Source organism: Notamacropus eugenii, chromosome 3 (genome assembly GCF_028372415.1).
Source record: "Notamacropus eugenii isolate mMacEug1 chromosome 3, mMacEug1.pri_v2, whole genome shotgun sequence".
Lineage (NCBI taxonomy): Eukaryota > Metazoa > Chordata > Mammalia > Diprotodontia > Macropodidae > Notamacropus > Notamacropus eugenii.
Genome location: NC_092874.1, coordinates 382,590,445 through 382,605,018, shown reverse-complemented (window position 1 = coordinate 382,605,018; position 14,574 = coordinate 382,590,445). Strand labels below are relative to the sequence as shown.

Genomic DNA, 14,574 nt, shown 5'->3' with positions numbered 1-14,574 from the left:
AATAAATCAATTAATTTATTTTTAGTTTTCAATATTCAGTTCCATAAGTTTCAAATTTTCTCCACCTCCCTGTTTTGCTCTCCCCAAGATGGCATGCAATCTGATATACCTTCTATGTATACATTCTTATTAAGCAAGAGCTATCAATATTAAACTGGACTTCCATTTGAACATTCTGTTCAGTTATTTGACAAAACAAAAATTTAAGATAATCAAAACCACTACCCTGCTCATCCAACTAAATGATAATAATATTACTTTAGGGGATACTAGACATCAAACAAGAGGTTTCCAGAAATGTATTTTATTATTTGTAGGAGCATAGTTGTCCAATAAAGAATATTAAAGAAATGATATTTTTTCTCCAGTTACATGAAAAGACAATTTTTAACATTCATTTTATATTTAAGTTCCAAATTGTCTCTTTTCCTGACCTACCATTTCCAAAGATAGCAAGTAATTTGTTATAGGCTAGAGATGTTCAATCACACAAAACATATTATAATATTAGTCATGTCGTGAAGAAACAGACCCAAAGTAAAAAAGGAAAAAAAAACAGAAAGTAAAAAAAATATTTTGTTGAGATTGAATGCAAAATATTGAAAACAAGTAATATTCTTCCCAATTATCAGGGACAATTATTGACAAAAATAATAACCAGATACTTAATTCATGCTTTTTCTCTGGTCATTCGTTATGTCACTAGAGTCCAGTAATATCAAGTTGTATTAAACTGTTGGAGGTCATTTTCTTTGGAACATGACTCATTGGATCAATGTATGTGATTTTTGACACCACTGGCCATTATACAATAGTCCTCAAACACAGAAATCTCCAAAAGATCATCTGAAAAATCCAGTACTCATTTCCTGTGGCTAAAAAAAAAACTCATTTATTTTTCTGTTTGGTTCACAATATAAACTAAATTACTTTTAGAATCCTAGGATTCAGTGTCATTGGATTATAGAAGAGGAATGTGGGACATGATTGTAGACAGGGATGAGTAGAATGAGGATAATTTCTATTGTTGGTTTGCCTTCTTGGTCCTTGGCACAGCCTGCAGAACAATGGGTACAGCTGGTGAAATGAGTGTCTGATTGCTCAGCTTCAGAGGAACCTGCAACAGTTAACAAAAACAATTAGCGTTCAATAAGTAAACACTACAAACAATAGAGAGAAAGACAAGTAGTCATATTAATGATATCTCAGGGAAAAGAGTATTATACAAATGAAGACTAATTGGAATGTCATACAAAGGAGAGTTAGATTGATATGGTTGTAATAGACTCCCAATGTGGGTTGGATGCCAGAGACTATCACACAATATTATAAATGTGTATTAAATATATACTCAGGTTTTATTAGTATTAGCCTGTTGTAAGGCAGAATCAAAAAACTTGCAGAATTTAAGAGATTTTATTCATTCCCATGACCTTTAACATAGTATATTTTGCTCTCATAAAACAAAAGGATTAAAGGGTCTGCTGTACTTTGGTTTTAAAAAACCATATTGTTTGTAACTAAGGATTTTATGTCATTGTTATTATAGTTAAATCAAATTAATTATGTACCCAACAACATTTTAATTGCTTCTCTCTTGGCTTTCTGCATATTTCCATCTTAATAATGCAAAGTTAATTTTTACTAGCCTGCTCACAATAAATAGGCTAACTCTGTTGAATTGTTTGTCCAGGTGGCATAGAACATTTCCCTATTTGAAAATAAATCATCCTGACTAAAACACTCATCCTAAATATTGAACAAAGAATACAACTCCTCACCTGTGTCTCTTTACAAGTTTTGAAGGAAAATTCCTGCAGGAGTCGGCAAGTTGCAACTTTCATATTCATAAGTGCAAATCTCATCCCAATGCAGTTTCGGGGACCGGCACCAAAGGGCATGTACACATAGGGGTTGATGCTCTCCTTGTTTTCCTTGCTGAACCTGGTTTTTCAAAATGGCAGAGAAAAGAGATCAGGGGGAAAAAAGAACATCTGAGTCTTGTGAGAAAGATGAATCTGACTTTGGAAGAGATGCATCAATCAATCAACATTTATTTAGTGCCTGCTATGTGCTGGGCACAGTACTAAGTGGTGGGGTTCTATAAAGAACAAAACATGTTCCTTACCCTCAAGGAGCTTGCAATCTAATAGGAAAATCAATATGCAAAGCAATCTAAACAATACAAGCAATACGTAGGATAAATAGGAAATAATTAACAGAGCAAAGGGACCGATATTAGGAGGTATTGAAGAAGACTTCCAGTAGAAGGTCAGATCTGAATTAGGACTTAAGAGAAGACAGGGAAGTCAGCAGTCAGAGCAATACCAGCAATAGGAAATAGCCAGAGAAGATGCTTGGAAATGAGATGGAGCGTCTTGTTTGTAGGACATCCAGGAAGCCAGTGAAAATGAATGAAAATATAAGTGACACTCATTTGTCAGCTTGGAAACTCTAATAAAGACCAGCATTTAAAGCCCATTTCAACCACTTCTTAGTAGTACAGCTAATGCCATGTCACTTATGCATATAAGCTTCAGTTCTTTGACCCATAAAATAAGAATGTCTGAGTTATGGAAATAGTTACTGTAGGCATAATGCAGTGTTGTTGTCATCATTTCAAGTCATCATTCCAGGCAAAACACAAAACCAGAATTCAGATTCTGATCCTATCCCCCAACTCAATGTTTTCTCTAAACTATCTCAACTGACCACATTAAGCAATGTTTTCCTTTAAGAAAAAAATGTGTTTACCTTTCAGGGCGGAACTCCTTTGGCTCTGGCCAGTAATCTGGGTCATTATGAAGGGCCATGAGAGGGGCCATCACCACTGTATCTTTAGGAATAGTCAGTCCATTGATCTCAACAGTTTTCTTAGCAACCCTTTCGATCCTGCCAGCTATAGGGAACATCCTGAGATTTTCATTTGTCACCATGTCTAGGTACTCCATCTGTACCAGGGCATCATATGTGAGTGCTTCCTGGAAGAGAGCAAACAGTCCTGAGTACTAAGGTGACATAATCACATTTATTTTTACTCACTTGGTCTTAGAATGAGTCTATACTAACTCCATTGTACATGTGGTCACAAGCTGTTATAGCATTATCTTCTGGAAGAAATCTACCAAAATATTTTTACTATTGAACCTATGGAATGTTGGGGGGTCACTGTAGTTGTCAAGGTGCTAATGAAGTGACTCAAAACTTCTGAGCTGAATCAAAGTGAGATATACATCTCTATAAATGTTTTCATAAAATGAGCCTTTTTGAGCCTGTGTCAAAACTGTTGAATCTCAGTTGAAGGAAGTTAGGTTAAGATGAATCTTGCTTTTTCCTCTTCCTCCAGGTCTACTTTTGGGATACACCAGGTTAACTGTGAAATCTAGGATGAGACAGTAGACAAAATCTAACTTAGTTAAGTTTACTTTAGAAACATTTGAAATCTGAGTAGAGTCCTTCTGTGTCTTCATAGCTCCCCAGCTTCCAGCTCTTGTCATCTCTTATCTTTTCAAAAATAGCTACCTTCTATCCAAACTCTAGAAATCCTCACTGTCAGTTCATCATCAGTGTTGGGATGTACTGGTAGTTTAATATTTTACACACTGAAAGTTCTTCAAAGTATAACAGATTCATAGGAATGCATCACCAATGGTAGAATTTAGAAGAGATACTTGGAGAGGGGGGCACAGAGGCTTTCCCAATGTTCCTCCCAATAGATAACATAGAAAGCTATTTAAAAGGACAACTCTGATGATATCCTTCTGTTCTGACACTTTTATATAGCTTATAGAATATTATGGGACTTGGAAGGAGTACAGGAGAATTACTATTTAATAGAAATCACCTAATTCCAAGAAAAAAATATCCTGGCAACCTGCAGAATAATAGAGAAAATTAGCAACATAGAAAAAGGTCTGGTCCCAAACCAAGACGAGATAGACTGTCCTTGTTTTCTTGTGTGACCTTGATTGTTCTCAACATCATTAAAGTGATTCAGGTTTGGTTTTGCTAGGTGATCAATGCGATCTGCAGGGCTACTTTTAGAAATTTACCTACTCTCCATTCCTACTGCTACCACTGAAGCTTGGTCACTCATCACTTTTCAAAGTGTCTATTTCAATACATGCATAAGACTATCCACCAGCTTCATAGGGAAATAACTAAACCTTCCCATGATGGCTATGGCCCTTACTTGGTACAAGAATGATGGACAAGGGTAATCCTGGTGGATCAAAAAGAGGTTCTTGGGTATGGAAAAACTCCAGTGTCCATTCACAAAACTTTTTGACCCCAAGAAGAGTTTATAACCCCTGTTATCAGTCACATTAGAGACTGAATGAGAATCTGAGAAGGGATGAGAAGAGAGTAGGAGGACAAGCAAGGTGAAGAGTAGAGAGCAGACCAAAAGTCACAAATATATTTAATATTAGAAGAGTTGAGAAATGAGTGTAATCACATAGAGGAAGGGCTATGAAGTGATTTGTGAATTGAGGACAAATGAGCTTTCTCAAAATTTTTCCAAGGATTGGAAATGGTTGCTGAGATATTTCATTTTTTACAAGGAGAGCTTTATGTAATCATGTGGTGTCTCAACATACCTTTGCTTTTGTAAACCCTGATGATGCTCCAATAATAGGCAAATAATTAGCACAAGTGATTCTGAAAAAGATTCTACCAAAAGATGAGGCAAATTGGTAAAGACAGAGTAAGTGGGGGGGGGGGGAGAATAGCTCTATTCCTTTCGTCCTCTCACCTTATTGGGCAAAACCACATCTATCTCCTTCTGAAGTTTCTGCTGAATCTCAGGGTGGGTGGCCAGGTTGTAAAAAAGGAAGGAGAGAACTGAGCTGGTGGTTTCATAACCAGCAAAAAGAAAGATAACGGATTGTGCAAGGATTTCGTCATCACTCAGATCTGAAATAGAGGCAAGGGAGATATTCAGACAAAGTCATCATATCTTTATTATTTCACTCACTCTTATCACTAGAGTTTAAGAAAGGTATCTATCTGACTCTCCAGAATAGCTGCAAGAGATCTGAAACACATTCATTTATAAGATAGAAATTTTCCACCCAAATTTATCATAAGGCAAGAAAAAGTCAGTTCTAATGGAGGTTGCTCAGTCTTATTTCTCCTGTATCCATTCTGTTCTTTCCACACATCTTCCTTATCCTCAATTGTTTTTTATGGATGTAATAAAAGTAACATTTCATTTCAGGGAATTGTCTCTTCTTTCTAGAACAATGTGTCATTTAATAGATACACTAATATGCTCTAGCAATAGTCCAGAGGAGAGGGGATAAGTACCTGTGGTAGGATGGCTGTGTATGAAGTGAAGCAAATATAGAGGAGAGATGTTTGAAGGGAGATCACAAATTCAGATTTGGAAGGGACCTCAAGAGTCACGTAGTCAAATACCTTAATTTTTCAGTTGAGTAAACTGAGACTTGAAGAGGTTAATTGATTTTTACCAAAGTCTCATAGTTGTCAGAGGTAGGAATCAAACCCACCTCTCCAGCCTTCAGGGACCATGCTCTTCCCACTATACCCACCATATTCTATCTCTCATGAGCTCCAAAAAAGGAAGGTATCAAGAAGGTAATAATTAACATTGATTACATTTCTACACATAGTGCCTAGTGTTTATGTTTTCCTACATTATTTCATTTGACCACTATAACAAGCTTGTGAAATTGGAAGTGAAAGAATGTTTCTCTCCATTCTTCAGAAAAGGCAATTGATGCCCAGAGCAGGAAGATAAGTATTCTAAAGTCACTGACCTAGCAAGTAGATGAAGCTGAGACTAGAATCTGGCCTTTTCCCTTCCAACTCCAGCTGTCCCTTTCCCTAAAATATGCTACTTCTCTCAGGCTGAGTTCTTGTAAGAATGTTTAGGTACAGCATAGGAGAATACATATTCTACTTATGGTTGAGAAGTTTGCCCACAAGTTTTATATTGCTAAAGAAACATGTATCTCAAAACAGTCTCTCTGTTATTTCTTGTGTTTTGTTTCAGTTGTTTTTCAGTCCTATCCAACTCTTTGTGTCATTAGTTGGCTTATTCATGACAAAGATCCTGGAGTGCTTAGCCATTTCCTTCTCTAGCTCATTTTAAAGATGAGGAAACTGAGGTAAATAGGGTTCAGTGAATTTCCCATTGTCACACAGATAGTCCAGCGATTGGATTTGAATTCAGGTCTTCTGGACTCGAGGCCTGGTACTTGTTCACTATGTTACTAGATGCCCAATTAGTTGAGCACACACACAAAAAAGCATGGTCTAGAGTAGAGAAGAGAGTAAAACTATATAACTTAGAGCTAGAATAGAATTGAAAGATCATCTGGCATAATACCTTGCTTTTACCTATGACAAGAAAGTCCAGACAAGAGAAATGATGTGCACAGAGTCACACAAGTACTGAGTGGTACAGGGGGGATAAAAAAACAGATTTTTTCCTCTGGAAAAAAATACATTTTTTCACCTTGCTATGCATCACAGTTGTCCTAGCTATGAAATGAAAAACAGACTTTAGTGTCACCATCTGATCTTCAGACTAACTTGACCATTACAAATTGAAATATAATTTTGAAAATTTTCTCCATTCAACTCATGCTACAGAAGTCAAGCTTCTTTCTGAAATGACTAGGTGACACCACAGAGTGTCAGACTGAGAGGTAAATCAGATCTAAGTTCAAATCCTATTTCAAAGTTTTACTAACTGTGATCCTCTGGAAGTTGTTTAAATGCCCTAAGCCTTAGATTCCTCATCTCTAAAATAGAAATAAGAATGACACAGCACACAGAATTGTTATGAAGATCACATGAGGAAATGCATGTAAATTGCTCTTCAATTTTTGAAATTCTGCAATATCATCATCATGGTCATTGTTTTTGCCATTTAGTATATCATCTAAGCACATAGGAAATTTTTTCATACTTCCCTAGATAATGGCTTCAAGATTCCAGTTTGTGGCCACCCTTATGCCCAAGTTACCTTTGTGAGAGTGTTTCTCTGAGTTGTTAGAAGTCTGAGAATCCATCATAAGCTGAAGGAAATCTACCCTGTGCTGGAGAAATAATGAAAACTAATAATGCTGAGAAAACACTTGAGAACACAGAAATTAGCTATGAACATCTGTATTGCCAAGGCAACATGTATAGCACCAACAGTGAATATGAATATGCCAGCATAGTTCTGAATCACAAAGTATAACACACTCTCCACATAGAAGGTAGAAGAAAAGCATTTATTCAGACACCAGAAAGCCAAATCCCAACACAAGAAAGTCAAATCTATCACAGTAACCAAGAAGTCAATACACATTAGCAGGGCAGGGGACAAAGCCCAAGCTCTCCCCTCAAACCCCTGCCAGGGCCTTCCCACAAGCAAACACTCACAAGAGCTGTGCCTGCCTGCCTGCATCCTCTCTCCTCCACCCTAACTGTTCTCACCAACTTCCTCCCAGTTCTGCTCCACCCTTCCTGTTTCACTCTTTCATCACATTCCACCCATCATATAAGACTTAGGCTTTCATGTGATTTAAGCAGGTCTCATGGGCCTAACAATGAATGGGAAAGTTCTTCCCATTTAAATTACCAATACAACACAGCAAATTACTATCTCAACTGCATGATAGACAGGTGACTGATTACAGGCATTGTAGCTTCAGCTCAGTGGCAGCATTAGAATTCTACACAAGGACCCTGGAGTGCTAAAGAGTCTAAGCCTCGAGACAATAACACTAAGACTTGAAATCAAATCCTTTAACTTTAAAAACTTAAAAAGATTCTGCCCTCATCATCAGCCAATTGTGATGGAAGGGAAGCATTTTTTTTAAAGGAAAGAACTTTTTTTTAAAAATTAAGTATTTCAGGAAGTGGATTCTCTTAAGTCAGCAGAAAGGATAGAAAGAGAATGCTTCAAAAGTTTCTAACAATATTGATGTGGATGCCATTGATCACATTCTTAATTTATGACTGGTTTTCTATGATCATTATAAGCAAACAAATTTGTCTCACTGTGGTCATCCAATAGACATACCTCCTCAAACTCAGATAGATTGGTCCTAGGTCAGCAAACATGCAATGAATCAACATGTCCATGCTTGAAGACTTTGCAGTTTGCAAGCACCAAAAATAGGTTGTACTTTTCTGATGTGGCCTTCAAGAATTAAGGGTCATGGCCCTTTTGTAAATAGGCTTCAGAGTCAAAGCTTTGTGGAAAAATGAATAATGTTCCATATTTGAGCCAAGTGCCCATATGGAGAAACTGAATACAACAGTAATGGCACATTATAATTTTTATGCCCATTTTTATGTAGTCCTTGGTATTGTTATCAAGACTTATTGTGGGAGTCTGAAAATGAAAGTGAGAAGTATTTTCTCTCTCCATAGGTTCCTGTTACATGTCATATATTAATTTATAGTATAATATTGAGTATCTGTCTTATCCTACCTATGAGTAATAAATTAGTTAAGAGGTAAGACAATGTTTTTTCTATATTTGTACTTCCAGAGACATAGATCACAAGATGTCATAAATATTAAATATTAGGAACATATAATTAGAGTTGGAAATCAATTTAAAGGCTACCAAGTAACACTTCCTCATGTTACAGAAAGTCTTCACAAATATCTGGTAATTGAAATTGAATGTGTGTGTGTGTGTGTGTGTGTGTGTGTGTGTGTGTGTGTGTGTGTGTGTAGAGAAAGACAGAGAGAGAGAGAGAGAGAGAGAGAGAGAGAGAGAGAGAGAGAGAGAGAGAACACAGATGAACAGAAGTAAATGGAACACCAATTGTTGGCATTGTTTTTGCTCTACTCTGAAGTTAAAGAATACAACCATTTATAAGGTATACATATTAATATTCTAATCATTGTAAAGACTTACTTACCTTCTGTGAATTTTTCATTCGTTCTTCCTTTATTTTTTTAACTGCTTTTGCTAAGAACTCTGTTGCATCTTTTGAAAATACAGATATATTGAATTTTTTAAGCAAAGGAGTCAGGAATGGAAATACCACTGAGGAAAAAAACCAAAAAAATCTTATGAAACTGTAGAGTTTTATGAGAGATCTTATCACCTTTATCTGGAGTGTAGATGGGGAGATGGTACCAGAGGTACAAATTGCAATATGGCTTACTCTTTTTCTTTTAGACATTGCCAACTATCTATGAACTGGTGAGGGTCAATGAAAAGCCCATTGGAAGGGAATCTGTTTCTAAAATCAGGTGTCCTGTGCCCATCCCTGGTCTTCTATATTAAAAGATGAGCTAACTATGACTGACTCAATCAGCAAATAATTCCTCTGAATATTTAACTGAGTTGCTTTCTAAAGGCCCTCCCTCCCTAGCAATGATAGAGTTAACTCTCCACGATTCTTGAGATTGTGTTATAATCTCTCTATGCATCTCTATAATCTCTGTTAAATAAAGGGGTTAGACTTGATGGCTTCTAAGTTTCTGTCCATCTCTAAGTCTGTGATACAATTTATTGAGTTATCATTAGGAATATTAGGACCACTGGATTTTTAATTTGTAAAGAAGAACCAACTTACTTATTGTGAATATGAGTGGGTCCAGAAAACTGAAACTAATTAATTTCTTGATTTCTCTGACATAGGGATCATTCTGCTTATTCAAGGAATCAATATGGATACCAAATGAAGTGCTGGCAATCACATCCATGCTGTAGGCCCCAAAAATACTGAAGAGAGAAAGCAAAAAACAACTCAGAACAGGTACCACATCTTTCTTCTCTAAGCAAAGACATGAAGTGAGACTCCAAACCAGCAGTGTCAAACTCAATAGAAACTGGGGTCACTAAACCATTCCAAAGGTTACCTGTGGGCCGTATGTTGAAATTAATAAACCACATATAAATTTTACCCATATTTCATTATATTTTCTATTTTATTACATACTTCCCTATTACATTTGCATGTGGTCTGGTCAGGTCAGTAGCATCTCCTACATGAGATTTTTTCAGATTAAAAATGTTGATTCTTTTCATCAACTACCTAGAAGATCAAAAAGCATTTTATAAATGAATGAATGATAGCTTAGATATTCATGGAACAAAATGCATAGCAGGATTGATCAGTTCCTTTTTCTGAGCTGTTAGAGCAGGTTAGGTTTCCCTCATTTAACCGGGGACACATTTTCCTCCTGAGAGTACGAACACTCTCTACTTCCAAGTAATAAACTATCATTTACTAAGTGCTTACCATATGCCAAACACTCCAATATCTTCCTAGAACTCTGTATGAGTTCATTATTTCTTACTGCACAGTAGTATTCTATCATAATTATATACCACAACTAGTTCAATCCCCTATTAATGGGCATGTCAAAAATTTCTAGCTCTTTGCACCATAAGAAAGCTGCTATAAATATTTTAGAACTTAGAGGTTCTTTTCTTTTTCCCTATTCCTCTATAGAAATAAACATAGTAGTGATATTCCTGGGTCAAAGGACATAGACAGTTTAACAACTCTTTGGACATAATTCCAGTATGTTCTCCAAAATACTTGGATCAGTTCAAAATTCCAATGAATTAGTGTCCCAGTTTTTCCACATCCCCTCCAACATGTGTCACTTTCCTCTTCAATCATTTCAGCCAATCTGATAGGAGTTAAATGATATATCAAAATTATTTTAATTTGCATTTTTTTAAATAATTAATAACTTAGAAATTTTGGGGACCTTATGGTATAGGAAGAAAGTCACATTATCCAGAATAAATGAAATGATAGTGCTGTTGGACCCTGCCCTGGTCATACCGTACCTGTAGCATCATGTCCAAAGTTCTGGGCATCATATTGGAGAAGGGCATTTATAAGATGGAGGTAAATGGTGTACAATGACTACTTTGGTGAGGTGATTCAAAACAAAAAGGTCTCTTGAAGGAAATGAAGATGCTGATAGTTTTAATAAAAGACAATTTAAATGAGATACAATTTTTAGAGCATTTTTTATGCAAAATCAAAATGTTTTGATTTCTTCAACAGAAAGCTGCCTGTTCATATACTTTGGTCAGTTATTAATGGGGAATGACTCACATTGTTCAAGATTTGACAAAGTTCTTTATATATTTGAGATATGAGATTTTTATCTGAGAAACTGCTATAAAAATATTCTTCCAGTTTTCTACATTCCTTCTGATTTTGGCTACATGTGTTTTATTTCTACAAAACTTTTTTGAATTTAATGTAATCAAAATTATTGATTTTATATCTACCTCTTCTATTTATGTTCTTTATTCATAAATTGTTCATCTATATATCTCTGATAGGTAATATTTTCCAAGTTCTTCAAATTTTCTTGTAAAATCTCTCTTTATATCTAGATTATATATCCATCTTGACCTTGTCTTAGTAAATGGTATAAGATATTAGTCTATGACCATTTTCTGCCATATTGCTTTCCAATTTTCCTTGCAATTCTTATCAAATAATAAATACTTCTCCCATAATCTTGAGCCTTTACATCTGTCAAATACAAGGTTACTACATTTATTTGTAACTGCAAATTGTTTGTCTTCTCTGTTCCATTGATATACCTTTCAATTTTGGATTCAGCAAGAGATACTTTTGATAGTTATTACCTTCTAAAACAGTTTAAGATCTACATTGCTAAGTGTCCTTTCTTTACATTTTTTTCATTAGTTCCTTTGATATTCCTGAGTTTAGGTTCTTCCAAATTAATTTTGTTATCATTTTTCTAATTCATTAATATATTTTTAGTAATTTTATTTTAATATTTTGAATACATAAATTAATTTAGGTAAAATTGTCATTTTTATTATATTGGCCCTGACTATCCATGAACAATTAATATTTTTTCAATTATTAAATCTAATTTTATTTATATAAAAGATATTTTTATACTTTTGTTTATATAGTTCCTAGGTCAGTTATGTCAGGTATACTCAACAGGTATTTTATACTATTTAGAGTTATTTTGCAAGGGGTACCTTTTATGATCTTCTTAATAAATTAAATAACAATGAATTATTCTTGATTGACTAAGCCACAAGTAGTAGGTGTTCCATGGAAAGAAGGTTGAGAAGAATGGTCAGACAGACAGGGGGAGGACAAAAACAGAGCAGAATCAGAAAACACAAAGAATAGTGAGCACCCAGAAAGAGAAGGTTATCAGCAGTGTCAGATGCTACAATGGGGTCAACAAAGATTAAAATTCATGAGAAATCATTGATTTGAAAATTGACGATACAGAAAAGAAGCAAGAAACACAGAGAGCTCTGTCCACTCCAAAAATAGTCTAGAAAATGGACCAGACTGGTAAATGATTGGTAAATCCAAGAAGAAGGAAAAATAATGAGCCCAGCCCAGGTTGGCATAGGGAGGCAAATAAAGACCCTGGTCATTAATTAGTCTTATCTAACAATCCAGCAACTAGAGTCTGCTTAAGGGAAATAAAAGTTTCTAAACAAATGTTGGAAGAATGGGAACTCATATGGGGTACAGGAACAGGCACCAACTTGGAATTTGTCTCTTTTGACACTTTTCTGGGTCACAGATACAGTGTGGAATATGAAACATACTAGGATCTAGATGTGAGGATCAGTCACAAGCCCAAATAAGCAAGGGCAAAGTTCAGAAGTAAGCAACAACAATATGCCTGAGACCAGAGGAAAAGAGTTTGTTCTCAGCCCTAGTATAGACCAGTCTGAAGCCCACTAAGGAATGATAATGAAAGGAATCTCAGATGGAAGGAAAGCCTACGCTTCCATCACTTTGAATCAGGAGAGGTTTCCAATTGGATGATACTGCTTCAGTCCAACAGCATTCCATTACAACTCAGACATAAACACAGGTCTGGAACCTACAAAGCTCAGACTTCACTTATCTTGCTTGTCCTGTCTTCTGAAAGAAAGTCAATAATGAAACTAGTGTTTATAGATGATCTAAAAACTTTGTGATCCTTAAAATGCTTAGCATGCTTTACCCTTTGCTGCCAACAACTGTCACTTTCCAGATGACTGGTGAATGGGGAAGGACAGAGGAATTGATCAGAATTTGTCCTAAGACTACTTAGAGCATCAGAAGCTCATAAGGTCCCAGTATGAGTTGGACTTTGGAGCCCAAAATAACAATTCTCAAGAAAGCCAATTACTCAAGAAAGCAGCAAAAGAACCAGCCCAGATATTGTCTCCAGAAATGTGCAGAATCTGGAGCTAACATAAAGTCTAAAGTTAGGAAGCTGAAAAAACATGAATAAACAAAAAGGATCTCATAATTAAAGCTATTGTAGTGACAGAGATGATCAAAATACAAACCCAGAAGAAAAGAACTCCAGAAGCATCTGCATGTAAAGCCACAGAAGAAAACACAACTTGGTTACAAAATCAAATAATCTGGGAAAAATAAAGCAAGAGCTTAAGAAAAGAGTTTTAAATGTTTTCATAAATGTAAAAAAGATAATTAGTACTTTTGGAGAAAACTGTTTTAAAAGTTTTTAAAGGCTGAGTTGAATGATAAATTTGGAAAACAGACTACAGAGAGTTCAGAATAGGGAAAAAAACAGGAGCATAAGTGGAGTCATCAATTGTCTATGACTTAATGAAGGTGTTTAGTCACGGGGGGGGAGATCTCACCATGTTGTCCTTTACATGCACTTTGTTAATTAAAAATCAAGAGAGTAACTCTAAAAGTGGGTGCTTCAGTTTCTGAAGAAAGATGACAGGAGAGAGCCTGTTGCTCCTCAGATTCCTCCAGCTGTGACCCCATACTTACTCTTTCATAGTTACAGGCTTGCTTTTCTCTGCTGCTTTCCACATGTTCTTCACTAATACATCTCCATATCGGTTAATGATGGAAAACATCTAAAGGTCAAATAACAAAAATTACATCTGGAAAACCCAACTCCAGAACAAACCAGATTTCCCAAGTCAGAAGAAGCACAATGATATTTCATAAATGTATTTTTATGAATGTAAAGCAGCATGCATCTTACAGGAAGAAGAGGTCTTCTTGTCCATCTAGTCAAGCTACTTCATTCTAAAGAAGAGGAAACTGCAGCCAGAATGGCTAAGTGACTTGCCAATGGTCATTCAGGTATTAAGCATTAGAGGTGAGATGAAAGATGAGGTTCTCTAACTTCAGTGAATATGCTTTCTCCATTGTATCACAAAAAGGAAAACAAAATATTCCATTCCAAAATATTCAAACTAGCAGGCCTATTAATTGGGCTTTAACTGGAGAAAACCATTGGAACTTATTTTATCTACTCAGTTTTCTAGAATCTGACCAATATTTCTGACTTTACCTCCTTGAGTTTTCCACTTGTAAATGTTGGAGACAGCACTGTTCGAATCCTCTTCCATTGGTCATCTTCAGCAACTGAAACAGCACTCTCTAAAATCCCTGTTGGACCAAAATCCTAGGAGGAAAAAGGTAAAAGGCAAGACCATTCAAGTTTTAACTTGTGGAATCAGAAATGAAGATCTATTACACTTTCCAGTATAAAAACTAATTCTTTCTAAATATCTATAGTTTGTTATCTGACTCTTTATAGTCCATGGACACTGGTGACAAGAATATCTTTTCTGGG

The 14,574-nt window shown here is 35.7% G+C and overlaps 1 protein-coding gene across 1 annotated transcript in view; it reads right to left on the bottom strand.

Moving 5' to 3' along the window:
* Positions 1–288: 288 nt before the first annotated feature.
* LOC140497112 (cytochrome P450 3A12-like) overlaps positions 289–14,574 on the bottom strand; it is a 36,452-nt gene continuing 22,166 nt past the window's right edge. Inside the window, exons 5-13 of the mRNA XM_072597675.1 lie at positions 14,290–14,403; positions 13,758–13,846; positions 9,558–9,706; positions 8,895–9,022; positions 6,995–7,067; positions 4,754–4,914; positions 2,755–2,981; positions 1,782–1,944; positions 289–1,117 (exon numbers count right to left, since the gene is read on the bottom strand). Coding sequence (XP_072453776.1) covers positions 1,022–1,117; positions 1,782–1,944; positions 2,755–2,981; positions 4,754–4,914; positions 6,995–7,067; positions 8,895–9,022; positions 9,558–9,706; positions 13,758–13,846; positions 14,290–14,403 — 1,200 coding nt within the window. The 3' untranslated portion in view covers positions 289–1,021. The remainder of the gene's footprint in view (positions 1,118–1,781; positions 1,945–2,754; positions 2,982–4,753; positions 4,915–6,994; positions 7,068–8,894; positions 9,023–9,557; positions 9,707–13,757; positions 13,847–14,289; positions 14,404–14,574) is intronic.